Source organism: Rhineura floridana, chromosome 5, assembly GCF_030035675.1.
Source record: "Rhineura floridana isolate rRhiFlo1 chromosome 5, rRhiFlo1.hap2, whole genome shotgun sequence".
Lineage (NCBI taxonomy): Eukaryota > Metazoa > Chordata > Lepidosauria > Squamata > Rhineuridae > Rhineura > Rhineura floridana.
The window spans coordinates 108,753,420-108,767,757 of NC_084484.1; the positions used below are offsets into that span (position 1 = coordinate 108,753,420).

At 43.2% G+C, this 14,338-nt stretch overlaps 1 protein-coding gene across 1 annotated transcript; it reads right to left on the reverse strand.

Moving 5' to 3' along the window:
* Nucleotides 1–7,837: 7,837 nt before the first annotated feature.
* On the reverse strand, nucleotides 7,838–8,668 carry LOC133385899 (N-acetylglucosamine-1-phosphotransferase subunit gamma-like). Its single transcript, XM_061629485.1, has one exon. The coding sequence runs from the start codon at nucleotides 8,645–8,647 to the stop codon at nucleotides 7,865–7,867; it is 783 nt and encodes a 260-aa protein (XP_061485469.1). The 5' UTR covers nucleotides 8,648–8,668; the 3' UTR covers nucleotides 7,838–7,864.
* Between the last annotated feature and the right edge of the window lie 5,670 nt (nucleotides 8,669–14,338).

Below are 14,338 nucleotides of genomic sequence, written 5' to 3' on the forward strand. Positions count from 1 at the left end.
TGGTAATATCGAAAATCAGAATAAAGCTAAAGAAGACCAACAAAGCAATCATAATGCCAAAATACAATTTAAATAACATCCCACAAGAATATAAAGACCAAATAAGGAACAGATTTGAGGCTTTAAACTTATCTGACAGATAACCAGAAGAACTATGGAGTGAAGTCAGAGACATTATCAGGGAAGAATGTAAAAAGATAATACCTCTAGTTTAAAAAAGAGAGAAAGACCTCAATGGATAACTGGAGAAACTCTTAAAATGGTTAAAGAGAGAACAAAATCAAAATCAAAAAAAGATAGCAACACGGTTAGAACCCTAACTGCAACTATACAGCGACTAATACGTAGGGACAAAGAGAACTATTATAATAGTTATTGTATAGAAATAGAAGACAATAAAAGGGGTAAAACAAGAGCCCTATTCCCAAAGATCAGAGAAATTAAAGGGAAATTTAAACCAAGAGTAGGGATTTTAATAATCAACTGGGGGACACACTGATTGACTGAGGTGAAATAAAAGGAAGATGGAAGCAATGCATGGAAGAACTATATAAAAGAGATGCAAAGATGACAGATTCATTCACCAAGGAACCATATGATGAAGAACCAGAAATTTTAGAATGTGAGGTGGAAGCTGTTCTTAAAATACTTGGAAGAAACAAATCACCAGGAACAGATGGCATTCGACTAGATTTTCTACAAGTTACTGAGACTGAATCTTTCCAATTTTGACAAATTTGTCAACAAATACGGAATACTAAACAATGGCCCACAGACTGAAAGTGTTCCATATACATCCCAATTCCAAAGAAAGGGAATCCCAGGGAATGCAGTAATTATCGAAGTATTGTCTTAATATCCCATGCAAGTTAAGTTGTGCTCAAGATTCTACAACAAAGTCTCTTACCATATATGCAGCGAGAAATGCCAGATGTCCAAGCTGGATTTAGAAAGGGAAGAGGCACCAGAGATCATATCACAAACATATGTTGGATAATAGAATGGACCAAGGAATTTCAGAAGAAATCACCCTGTGCTTTATAGATTACAGCAAAGCCTTTGATTGTGTAGATCATGAAAAACTATGGAATGCTTTAAAAGAAATGGGGGTGCCACAGCATCTGATTGTCCTGATGCGCAACCTATACTCTGGACAAGAGGCTACTGTAACAGAATATGGAGAAACTGATTGGTTCCCAATCAGAAAGTGTATGAGACAAGAGTGTATTTTATCACCCTATTTGTTTAATCTATATGCAGAACATATCATACAGAAAGCGGGATTGGACCAAGATAAAGGAGGTGTGAAAATTGGAAAGAGAAATATCAATAATTTAAGATCTGCAGATGATACCATAGTACTAGCAGAAACCAGTATTGCGGCTGATGGGCGAAATAAACACAGACAACAGCAGTTATGGGTTGAACAAAGGGCCACCTTATTAAACTATAACAAAACCCATTAAAGCGACCTGCAGAGGGAGACGCCTGTACTCTCCAGCAGCACCACCTCAAGGCTGCCTTGGCAGCCAGTTAAACAAGAACACAACACAATTATAATCTGAATTACACGATTAGATTCTATTGAATATAAATTATAGGTGCTGCATGGCTTATGATTAGGGTTCAAATCTTCCCGACAGCTGTGGGCTGCAGGCTTAGAACTAATTATGGGAGAGGAGGCTGCACAAGCCTTTCGAGCCTCAACAGGCCCTATTTCCCCCCCCCTTTGGTTGCCAAGGCTGGGTGTGAGTTCAGCCTAGGTGGGGGGTGCAAGATGGTGAAGGATGTGGTTGACACATTGGCAGCCTCTCTTGGCCATTGTGCAGGGTTCTTTGGTTAGGCTTACAGTCTTTGCATGACTCGGGCCTATATTAAGTTCAAGGTACTTTATTCTATTAATTTTATTACATGGTGGCTGCTTTGGGGGGTGCAGAGCTCTTTGGTTAGGCTTCTGACTTCCTGCTAGGCCCAGGAATATATTAGGTTGAGGTAGTTAATTCTATTATTATTATATATAAAAAAGTAAATAAATAGTAAATAAACTTGCCCCACTCGGGGCATCAGTAAATAAACTTGCCCTACTCAGGGCATCAATTTTAGCTTACCAAATTAGCCAAATTATCTAAAAAAAAACCTATTAATCGTGACACCCCCTAACCTGATTTCCTCCCACTCACATAGTGTGGAGCAGGCAAAAAACCTGCCCGCCAGCCAGGGTGGACAGGATAAAAATTCCTAATTGGCCCCGAAGCGACCTAGGTCACACCATGAAAGAGGGAGGGCAGGGAGGGCGTTGCAAGCTGAAGATGAGTAAAGAGGGTGCAGAGCAGGCTTAAAAAAGCTTCCTGGCTCTGCCCCTTCATGCAGCACATCGAGCGTGCCGATTACATGTGACCTGTGACTCTGCCCTTAACACAGATGGCAGCTGCGGCTTTGCCCTCTAGCCGCAACTATGCTCCGCCCACCCAGGCTTCACGTGGGTGAGCAGAGCTGGACATGATTTGAAATGAATGCTGATGAAATTTAAAGACAAAAGCACAAAAGCAGGACTACAGCTGAATGTCAAAAAGACTAAAGTTATGACAACAGAAGATTTATGTAACTTTAAAGTTGACAATGAGGACATTGAACGTGTCAAGGATTATCAATACAGTCATTAACCAAAATGGAGACAATAGTCAAGAAATCAGAAGAAGGCTAGGACTGGGAGGGCAGCTATGAGAGAACTAGAAAAGGTCCTCAAATGCAGAGATGTATCACTGAACATTAAAGTCAGGATAATTCAGACCATGGTATTCCCGATCTCTATGTACGGATGTGAAAGTTGGACAGTGAAAAAAGCGGATAAGAGAAAAATCAACTCATTTGAAATGTGCTGCTGGAGGAGAACTTTGCAGATACCATGGACCGCAAAAAAGACAAATAATTGGGCTTTAGAACAAATTAAACAAGAACTATCACTGGAAGCTAAAACAATGAAACTGAGTTATCATACTTTGGACACATAATGAGAACACATGATTCACTAGAAAAGACAATAATGCTGGGGAAAACAGAAGGAAGTAGAAAAAGAGGAAGATCAAACAAGAAGTGGATTGATTCCATAAAGGAAGCCACAGACCTGAACTTACAAGATCTGAACAGGGTGGTTCATGACAGATGCTCTTGGAGGTCAGCGGGCTGGCAGGCCAGCGAGCCGGGGGCAGCTTTCTCCCTGTGATCTGTGGCAGGGTCCCTGATGCAGATTGAGGAAGGGGAGCGCTACTTCCCCCATCCTAACAAGGGACCCTTTGGGCACCTGTCTGTCCTTCACCACAACCCTGTGAAAAAGGGCAAACAGAGTTAGTGAGTGGGCTCTGTGCATCTATATGCAGGGATATATTTACTTTCAACTTTTGTATATCACTTTTGCAACAGGTTTCCCAAATTATAAAAAAGTGGCACAATTTTTCATTTTAAACAACAATTTCTCAATGAGACTTACTTTTGAGTAGATATTTACAGGATTGTGCTGTGAGGTCTCTCTGGATCCATCTTGCCAGTCAAAAAGTCCTTTAAAAGAAGCAAATAGAATGAAAGAATCTCCCTCCCCTTTAAGAAATGGCTGGTGCCAACTCTCATGAATCTTAGGGGGCAGGTGAATACTCACCTTTTTATTCAGGCATTCAATGGACGTTAGCTCTAGTGTCTTATTTATTGCTGTTTTGGTTTTCTAGTTGCTGAGAATATGGTATATTTATTTGTAATATTTTATTTTACATGCTGCATTTTAATTTTTAATGTAAGTTCCTCTTCACTACTGTTGTAGTGAGGAGTGGGCAATAAATATTTCAATAAATAAATAGCACAAATGACTATAACCCCTATTCTAAGAGTATCAGATATACAACTGCATTGCTGTGCCTATAATGAAGAACTGGTAAGGCAAATGCATATTTTTGTTATATTATTATTAGTAATATGTTATTAATTATATAATCAATGCACTCAGTGTTTTGCCAAAAGTGTTTTTTTCCCAGAGGCAAGAAAGTCTGGGAGGAAAGAAAATTTAGTGCTTTATTGAAGCAAAAGCAGTTGTTTTTGGCAGACAGGCACTTATACTTAAACCAGCTAATGATGAGCACAGCTCTTATCTTACGTTGTCCTTTTTCCTGCTGGAAGCCCCAGAAAGCAATAGCAGGAGAGATCCCCTTTATGGCCCTATTTGGATTTACACCAAAGTCACCAAACTTCCCTTCAGGCCGGTGCTGAGGCTTATCTTCCCAGATCTAAAGCTCTTTATTTATACCTAAAATACCCTCTGGGAGGCGGCACAGGTGGCACATATACCTGTGAGATTTTTATATTTCCCAGGGGTCAGTGTACTTAGATCTCACACTTCTGACTTTTGTTTATCCTACAGTGGCCTTGAAGTTGTTACAGGCTGGCATGAGAACACAGCTGTGAAGCCTTCCCCCGCCCCTGTCATATGTGAAAGCATCTTTCCTAACGAGCTCATCTACTGTTTGTTTTGACTAATTAAATGGCCTTTTCCTGACTTGTGTTTTCAGCATGGGCAGAGTGAAAAAGCTTTTTGTCCTAAACAGAGTTGGAAAGCCTGAAAATTCCTGCACAGAGATTTTCTAGACTTCTGTACTATGCAAGAAGTCCACAAAAGCAATGAACAACCCTATAGATCAGGGGTATGAGACAAGAATTAGGAGACAGGGAGAATGGGGCATTCCGCACTAAGCCTCCTCAGTTTCACATCTAGATGTTTTGTGGAATTATTTGCCCCTACACTTAAGTTATATTCCCACTGGACATTAAACAAATAGCCAACAGATTGTATGTGCAAAGAGCTGCAACAGAATTTATAGATGTCCTACCCAACTCAAAGAACTCAGACTCAGACATGGCTGTGGTTTTTTCTTTTTTTGTAGTAACAGGCAGTTTCAATTCAGTGTGCTTCATGAATCTACCTACGGCTTACTCAGAACTCAGCATCTCTCTAGGACTAACTAGGAACAACTCTGTGGCACTAAGATGTTGACTCAGCAAATACTTCCCCCCTCACTCAACTTAAGTAAGGCTGGGAGGGCACTCTGCTTGCGTGTGCCTACTGCACTGTTGGAAGTGCATGCGCAAGTGAAGACTCCGCCTCAACTGTGTCTGTTGAATGTCTTGCAGCATTTGCCTCCTGGTGTGAGGCGAAGGCTAAGCCCCTGTCACTGTTCCGTCTTCCTCCTCCGAGGGAGCAGGGCTGCCTGCTGGTGATTTGGGCGCAGGGAGAGGGGAAGCATCAGGCTGGGAAACAACTGGCTGGTCAGGTTGACTCTCCACAGGGGTATCTGGAGCTGCTGGGTTGAACTGTCAAAGTCCAGCACTGGGCTACCTTCTGAGTCCCACTCCCCATTCGGCCCTTCACCAGCACAAACATCCCACTCTAAGCCTCATTTTCTGCTTTGTTTTCATCCATCCACTCCCCTCCAGCAGGGCTCACAACAATAGGGTTTATAAAATAGAAGGGAAAGGTAAGTATTCTTAGGTATTTTGGGGTAAGGTTGCAAAACAGAGCAAAGTGCATTGGATCACTACAACTATCAATACCAAATTCAAAAGGGGAGGTTTTTTCTTCTTCATTAGCATCAAATTTAATATTATTGATATGAAATCATCATTGCAAGAAATGTATCATCAGAATCTCAAACTGCTTCTTATTTCACTGAAAACTGTCAGTAACACCATTTCCCAAGTGTTTGAGTTTGATGGTAAAGTGTCTGTAAATGTTTTCTCTAAAATTTCCTCATATCTCTTTCCATTCTGTATGGAATCAAAACAAAAGGAGTATTTCCCTATTTCTTTTAATATGCACATAAATAATGGCCACAAAACAAGATGAAAGAAGTATTCATAATCTTCATACCTTTGCAAGTCATGGATCCAGGCAGCACTTTTTTTGCTTAATGGGTACTACTTGGCTTTTTATGCCTTTACTGGGTTTTCTTGCTGTTTGGTGACAACACAGAAAAAACATATAAATAAAATGCAGTTACGTGGATCGCATATGGAGATGAATTCCTTCCTGCTTCCTCTAAAGTTTATTTTTCTTTCATGCTAATTGAGCATTTTACATATTATTTATCCCTAAGCTCTTTTGCAAAGCAGAAAAGAATACAGATGTTTGTCCCAAGCATGCAATAAAATGATTTAGAAAAAATTAAAAAGAATATCTTAGTAAGAAATATACATGGTGGTGACTAATATCATTAGCACTGTTATTGCCGTTGAGGGGCAAAATAAGACACTGACACATCAGCTTGGGTTAAATAAGGGCCACTTTATTAAATTACAGCAGACAAACCCAATTTTAAAGTGACCTGCAGAGGGAAAATCTAGGTGCGGGACTATCTATAAGCAAGTAGCTTGCCATACAGCTCTTGGGCAACCAGCCCCTGCCGGGCAAGGGCAAGCCCATCTGCTTACCCCTTACCCCGGCCACACCTTGTAGGTGAGTAGGGGGGCCTTCCCACGTCATCCCCACCCGGGGTTGAATAACCCTTGGGTAGATGAGGTAAGTTGGCCCCAGAGGCAGCCCATATCCTGTCCTCGAGCCGCAAAGCCTTGTCAGACAGGCCTCCGGAACCTCCAATCACCTCCAAAGGTGCCTAAGGGGGCCACCTAGCTGTCCTTAACTATTTCCCTTCCCACACCTTCCCGCCACAAAAAAGGGACAAATCTCTATTTAGTCCCCTTTTACCCCACTGCCGAGAATCACCTCTCGCAGATACCTCTGCAGGTCCCCAAGAAATAAGGCATTACCTGTGTCAGACAGGTGACCACCGTCTGCCCTGTAAAGTGCACCCTGCCAGTGCCAAATGCGTGGAGTGGGATGGTTAACTCACCATGTGGAAGAAGGGCCAACCGAATCCATCGGTCGACCGTCTTCTGTGCCCAATCTATAGCCCGTGGATCCCATACCCCACGCCACTCCCTCCGTGGGAGCATGTCTGACCATCAGACGTACGCCAGGCCACCATTACCTGATAAGCTGCATGTCAGCACATGCTTGAATGATGAGGGCTGTGATGTTCCTATATATTAGTGTATATATGGTAAGTGCTGGTTGTTTAGAGTATACATGGTAAGTAGTGAAAGAGGAGGGGGAGTGAATAGGCAATAGAATGCTTGATGATTGACTGAATGTTTAAAATGGCTGACAGTATAAATGAAAGGATGACAGGTAAATCTGGGTGAATGTGAGGTGGTGAATTGTGGAATCTGGGGGGGAGAAGAGAAAGAGTGGATTGCTTGGTGGGGTTTGAGAGAGTTGTTTGCCAGGAGAGAGTGGAGAAGGAGGGAGGTGGAGTTTGGATTAGTATTGAGTAAAACCATATGCTTATGAGCCTTAAGAAGAAATCTTGTTAATGTTGTTAGCTTTGTTATCTGTAATAAATACTTATTTATTTATTTATTTATTTATTGAATTTCTTAGTCGCCCATCTGGCTGGCTATCCAGCCACTCTGGGCGACGTACAAAATAGGCATACAAATATAACAGACATTAACAATCTGAAAACAATAATGATAAAATACAGATAAATAACGATACAGATAACAATTTAACATAATGTTCATAAAATACCCCAAAGTAGACAAGCCGTGAAAACAAAAGCAACAAAGTCTGAGTCCCTCTGAAACATGACGAAGTTTCCATCTGGGAGATCTGCTCAAATTCAGCCATCAGTTAGCAGGCTTGACACCCAATACAGCCTTGACAATCTTCACAAAGAACCCTCATCCACAGAAGTGCTGGGCCATATTCCCTGACGCTATGCATTTCAGCAACCTCTCACACACCTGTAACACACAGCCTCTGCACTTATTTATTTAAGAGACTATCTACTAAAATGGTACAGGGAGCAGAACACAGGCCAACAAATGACTGCCACAAATCACCAGCCAATTTCTGTACCTTATTGCACTTTTCCAGCGAGTGGAATTCCAGATTTTGAGGTTTTGTTCTCTTTCCTTCACTCACTTTCTCTCCTGTAAATTTAAAAAAGCTAGCTTCTTCAAATATCTCTCTCAACCGTTTCTTGTATCCCTGTTTTGTGATTAGCTCATCATGACGCAACTGCTCCACTTCATCCCACTTTCTCCGGAGGGTTTCAGGCAAAGCTGGGTACACTAAGAGAGAATGTGGGTGACAAACAAGTGGAGTTTCAAATGTAAGAGAATAAACACAAGTGCTTGGTTCAGACACATCAGCCAATCTGTTGTTCTTTCCACATACAAGAAGAACCTTTGTCTGTCTGTTCTTGGTTTCACATGAATCTCCATCTCTCATCCACATCCCAACAAACATATTGTTTTCAATTTCCCATTCATGCCAGATTCCGAGAATCCCACTGTAGGCATTCCACCGGAAACTCTGCTCATGCTGTGTGACATTATGGAATGGGCAGAACTCATATTTGTACAAAGACTCCACATAACTGAAGCACTTGCCTGCCAGTCTAAAAAGATGTGCAGGACCTGACAGAGGGGAGGGGGCCGCTTTGGGCTGGAGGCGGTTCGAGGGAGGCAGGAAGGGATTGTTGAGCCCGAAGCTGTTGGGCTCCTCCACTACTTTCATCTTCCCGGCAGCGGCTTGTCCTCCCATCCGAGGCAGCACCAAAAGCAGGAGCTTTGGTTTACCAAAGGCCTGATCCTTGCCTGGGGTTTCACAGACCAGAAGGGAGGGTAAGGTAATGACCAAGGCTGAAGGGGAACTGTAACAAATGGTGGCAGCGGTGAAGAGAATAACAATACCAGTATTCAGAGTCTCTGGGAATACTAGTATTGGGACGTTACTGGTGGTTGCCTAGCAGGGGGATCTGTTGAGATCTGTGGTAGAGCGGGGAGAGAAATCATAAGAGAGAGCGGTCTGGACTGGTGGAGTCCCTGGTGGTGCCTAGAGACAGGCAGTAACCACGAGCAGGTAGGAACCTGACAGGGAGAGACAGGGAAGGACGCATCACATGTGGTGGCAGTAGCGTTGGGATACGAACCAAAGAGAGTCCCAAAGACACGTGGTGACAAAGGAGACTACGTCACATGTGGTGTCAGTAGCGGTGGGATACGAACAACAGAGAATCCAGATACAGTGGTGTGGCAAACAGAAATAACAAAACAAGATTACTTGTGAGAGTGAATGGCAAAGAGTGTGTGGCAAAGAGTGAGTGAACTCAAACACCATGGCTGAATACATAAAAATGAAAAGAGAGGAGCTGGTGGAGAAGTGCATAACATTCAATTTACCTCACGAGGGTAAAGGGGTAGATGAGTTGAGGGTAGCACTTATAGGATTTGCTACTGCCCAGCAAAAACAACCGGTCAGGGAAGAGACCCCAGAAGGATATTTAAGCAATCCCGCTTATATAGAGTACTTGAGAGAGAAGTTAAGATGGGAGGCTGATGAGAAAGAAAAGCAGCGGGTCTTTGAGGCTGAGGAAAAAGATAAACAGCGGGAGTTGGAAGCTGAGAGATTGAGGATGGAAGGTGCAGAGAAGGAAAAACAGAGGGAGTTGGAAATTGAGAGAATGAGATTGGGGTTTGAGGAGAGGGAGAAGCAACGAGCATTGGATGCTGAATTACAAGTAGAAAAGTTAAAATTTGATAGAGAGAAATTTCACTCTGAGGAGACAAGAAAGGACAGAGATGGAGCAAAAATAAAAATTACTCCAAAGGACTTTGCTGTCTATGAGCCTGGTCAAGATCCTCAAATTTACCTCAGCACCTTTGAAAAAGCAGCTCAGTTGTGGGGGCTACCTGAAGATAAATACATGCAGTATTTATCAAACCTGATTAAAGGGGAATTGGCTGAGGTATACCAATATTTCCCCTCAGACAGGCCGGTCACCTATGCTGAATTCAAAGAAGCAGTGTTTAAAAGATTCAGACTGGGGCCTGATTATTTTAGAAAGCTTTTCAGAAACTGCCAGATACAGACAGGGAGGTCTTTTGTGGAACTGGGAGCAAAGTTGATGGATATATTTGGAAAGTGGATGAGTAGTGCCAAAACTCAGTCAGTGGAAGAGGTGAAAAGCCTCATGATACTGGATCAATTATACCATCAGTTACCACCAGAAATAAGGCTCCTGGTCAAAGACCGTTCTCCTACATCGGTGCAGGAGGCTGCAGAGATGGCGGATCACTTCGCCTCTAATAGAACTGGCTGGGTGGGGAAAACATCAAGAGAGTTTAAACCTAGACCACATAGTGCTGGCAGAAGGGATGTGGTACCACAGCGAGTGAGTCCTCCATTAAAATCTGAAGGGCACAGGACACCCCAGAGTGGATCTGTGCACCCTAAAAGTGAGGAGAAATTATGCTACAAATGTGGTAGACCGGGGCACCTACGTTTTCAATGTGAGGTTGCCAACCCCATTAGTAATCCTGCTCAGACAAGGGCAGTGAAAACAGAGCCCAAGGCTTTAGAAACAGCGAAAAAGGTTCAGTTCTGCCAGATAAACTGGACAGAAGTAACAGACCTTGATTCAAGTCTGAGAGAGGAAGTGAGTGTACAAGGGGCAAATTATTGGGCATTGCTTGATACTGGTGCCGCTCAGACATTACTGAGGCCAGATTTAATAAAATCTGAGGTAATATTACCTCAGGAAACTGTGACTATCCAAGGAGTGAGAGGTCAACCAGAAAGTTTGCCTGTGGCCCTGGTGGATATGGCTTGGAGAGGCCGAGAGGGCCGATATAAAGTAGGCATTAATGCCCAGCAACAAGAACCAGTAATACTGGGAAGGGATGTAATGGGCGCCCAAGGAAAGATCTATGTAGTGACCAGACAGCAAATTGGCAGAGAAAAAGAAGCCATATTAAGGGGGGCTGAAACAAACAGGGTGGAATCTGTTAACCAGCCTCAGGTCACCATAGCAACCACTAGCAGGCCTGCTGAAGAAGACAAACTGTATCAAGTGGTCTCTGGGGAAGAAGCAGAGCAATTCAGGGAAGAGCTGCATCAAGATATCAGTTTGAAGCAGGTAAAGGAACAAGCCCTGACCCGACAGATTCCTTTCACTGACAAACTGAGGAATCAAGTTGAGTGTGAGAATGGGATTTTATATAGACTGTGGATGCCTGCTGAGAGAAAGGATGAATGTGAACCAGTGAAGCAATTGATAGTACCTAGCAAATACAGAACCAGATTGCTAGAGGTAGCCCACGATGTCCCATGTGCAGGACATCTGGGAATAAAAAAGACCAAGAGGAGATTGGCTGCACATTATTATTGGCCAAATATCTCCAAGGATGTAAAACAACATTGCATATCTTGTGGAATATGCCAAAAGGTGGGAAAGAGGGGAGTAAAGACCAAGGCACCCTTAAAGCCCCTTCCTATAATTGGACAACCCTTTTATAGAGTGGGAATAGATTTGGTGGGCCCTTTTTCCAAACCCACAAGGCATGGCAAGAACTATCTAGTGGTGGTGGTGGATTTTGCCACCAGGTACCCAGACGCAGAAGCACTGAGATCTGTAGAAGCCCCTGTAGTGGCAGAGGCTTTATTAAAAATCTTTATGAGGCTGGGTTTCCCTCATGAAGTGCTGACAGATCAAGGCAGTGTATTCATGGGAGAAGTGATGCAATGTATGTGGAAATGTTGTGGTCTAAAACATCTAAAGACCACTACTTACCATCCCGCCACTAATGGGCTAACTGAGAGATTCAATGGAGTTTTGAAGGGCATGATCATAAGCTATGTTCAAGATCACCCGCAAGACTGGGATGAATGTTTGGGATGCTTCTTATTTGCATACCGAGAAGTCCCTCAGGAGTCAACAGGCTTCTCACCCTTTGAACTAATGTTTACTAGAAAAGTGAGGGGACCTTTGGAACTGCTAAAAAATTCATGGGAAGGAACTCTGGGAGAGTACAAAACTTCTGTAGTAGATTTTGTATTGGAATTCCGCAATAAATTAACATCAATGATGGAAGTAGTGAAAGAGAATTTGAGTCATGCACAGGAGAAGCAAAGTTACTGGTATGACAGAACAGCCAGAGAACGTGTGTATGATGTGGGAGATATGGTTATGGCGTTCATACCCAGGAAACATGACAAATTACAGGCTAACTGGGAAGGACCATATACCATCAGAGAAAGGCTTGACACAGTGACATATGTAATCACCACAGACCAATTAAACAAAAGCAAAGTGGTTCATGTAAATATGTTAAAGCCTTACCATACCAGGGATGCAAAGGTGTTGCAAGTTACCTTATTCCCTGAGGGAAGTGGGCCTGAACTTCCAGATTTGGTACAGGAAAGCAAAGACAAAGGAGGGGTAGATCAAGTGGAATGGTCAGAGGAGGTGAAGGAGGAAGTAAAAGAAGAGATTCTGAGAGTTTTGAAAACCTATAGGAATCTCTTTAGCAACAAACCTGGCCGAACCAGTATAGTTATACATTCCATTGATACTGGAGATCATGCCCCAATCAGATCTGTTCCGTACCGTGTGAATGGGAAAGTTTTGAATGAGATCAAAAAGGAGGTGGAAGATATGCTGGAATTAGGAGTGATCAGGGAATCCATCAGTCCCTGGGCCTCAAGTATTGTCCTGGTTCCGAAAAAAGATGGAACGACAAGGTTTTGCATTGATTATCGGCTAATCAATAAAATTACTGTCCCAGATGCGTATCCTATGCCTAGGGTAGACGCTATGTTAGAGTTATTGGGGGCAGCAACCATTATCTCTACACTAGATCTCTGTAAAGGATTTTGGCAAATGGAACTAGACGAGCAATCCAGAGCCAAAACTGCCTTCAGTACACCAGATGGGTTATATGAGTTTGTGACCTTACCCATGGGACTAAGGAACTCACCAAGTTCATTTCAGAGGCTAATCAATACTGTGTTGTGAGGCATGTCAGATTTTGCAGTGGCCTCTATTGATGACGTGGCCATTTTTAGCAAGTCGGTGCCTGAGCATGTCCAACATCTGACAACAGTATTGGAGGCCTTAAGAAAAGCAGGCCTCACAATAAAAGCTAAGAAATGCCAGTTTGGACTAAAGGAAGTAATCTATTTAGGACATAAGGTGGGGAGTGGGAAAATCACCCCCTTATGGAGCAAGGTGGAGGCAATACAAGCGTGGCCGATCCCCTTAACCAAAAAACAAGTAAGGGCATTTCTGGGTGTGGCTGGATTTTATAGGAAGTTTGTGAGAAATTTTGGGGAAATAGCAACCCCCTTGTATGAATTAACAAAGAAGAAGTGTTCTGAGCGTGTGGTATGGACGGATGAATGTCAGAAGGCTTTTGATCTACTGAAGCAAGCCTTGTGCCAAGGACCCATATTAATAGCACCAGACTATGAGAAACCATTCATCGTGGCTACAGATGCGTCGGACCTCGCACTGGGAGTCGTCTTGCTACAGGAGAGAGAAGGCACTAGACATCCAGTGGCGTACCTGAGTCGCAAGCTGACGCCGAGGGAGAAAAACTATTCGTCGGTCCAGAAGGAGTGCCTAGCGGTCGTGTGGGGACTGAACAAGTTGCGCCCATACGTGTGGGGACGAAGATTCACAGTGACTACGGATCATCGGGCCTTGTTATGGTTGCAGACTATGAAAAACCATAACACTATGCTGCAGAGGTGGTCCTGGGCCCTACAGGACTATCAAGTGGACTTCCAGTTCATCAAAGGTAAGGACAATGTACTGGCCGATGGACTTTCCAGGCAAGTGGCTGGGACTGCAGTGACGTGACCAGACAGAGGAACAAAGAAAGACATTTTCCCCATAGAGACTTTTATTTGTTAATGCGACGTATAAATCCTGGAACAGGAATAATACTCTGCCGTTGTTTAAGGGGGGGGAAATGTGATGTTCCTATATATTAGTGTATATATGGTAAGTGCTGGTTGTTTAGAGTATACATGGTAAGTAGTGAAAGAGGAGGGGGAGTGAATAGGCAATAGAATGCTTGATGATTGGCTGAATGTTTAAAATGGCTGACAGTATAAATGAAAGGATGACAGGTAAATCTGGGTGAATGTGAGGTGGTGAATTGTGGAATCTGGGGGGGAGAAGAGAAAGAGTGGATTGCTTGGTGGGGTTTGAGAAAGTTGTTTGCCAGGAGAGAGTGGAGAAGGAGGGAGGTGGAGTTCGGATTAGTATTGAGTAAAACCATATGCTTATGTGCCTTAAGAAGAAATCTTGTTAATGTTGTTAGCTTTGTTATCTGTAATAAATACTTAATTTGGTTTACCAAAGGCCTGATCCTTGGCTGGGGTTTCACAGACCAGAAGGGAGGGTAAGGTAATGACCAAGGCTGAAGGGGAACTGTAACAAATGGTGGC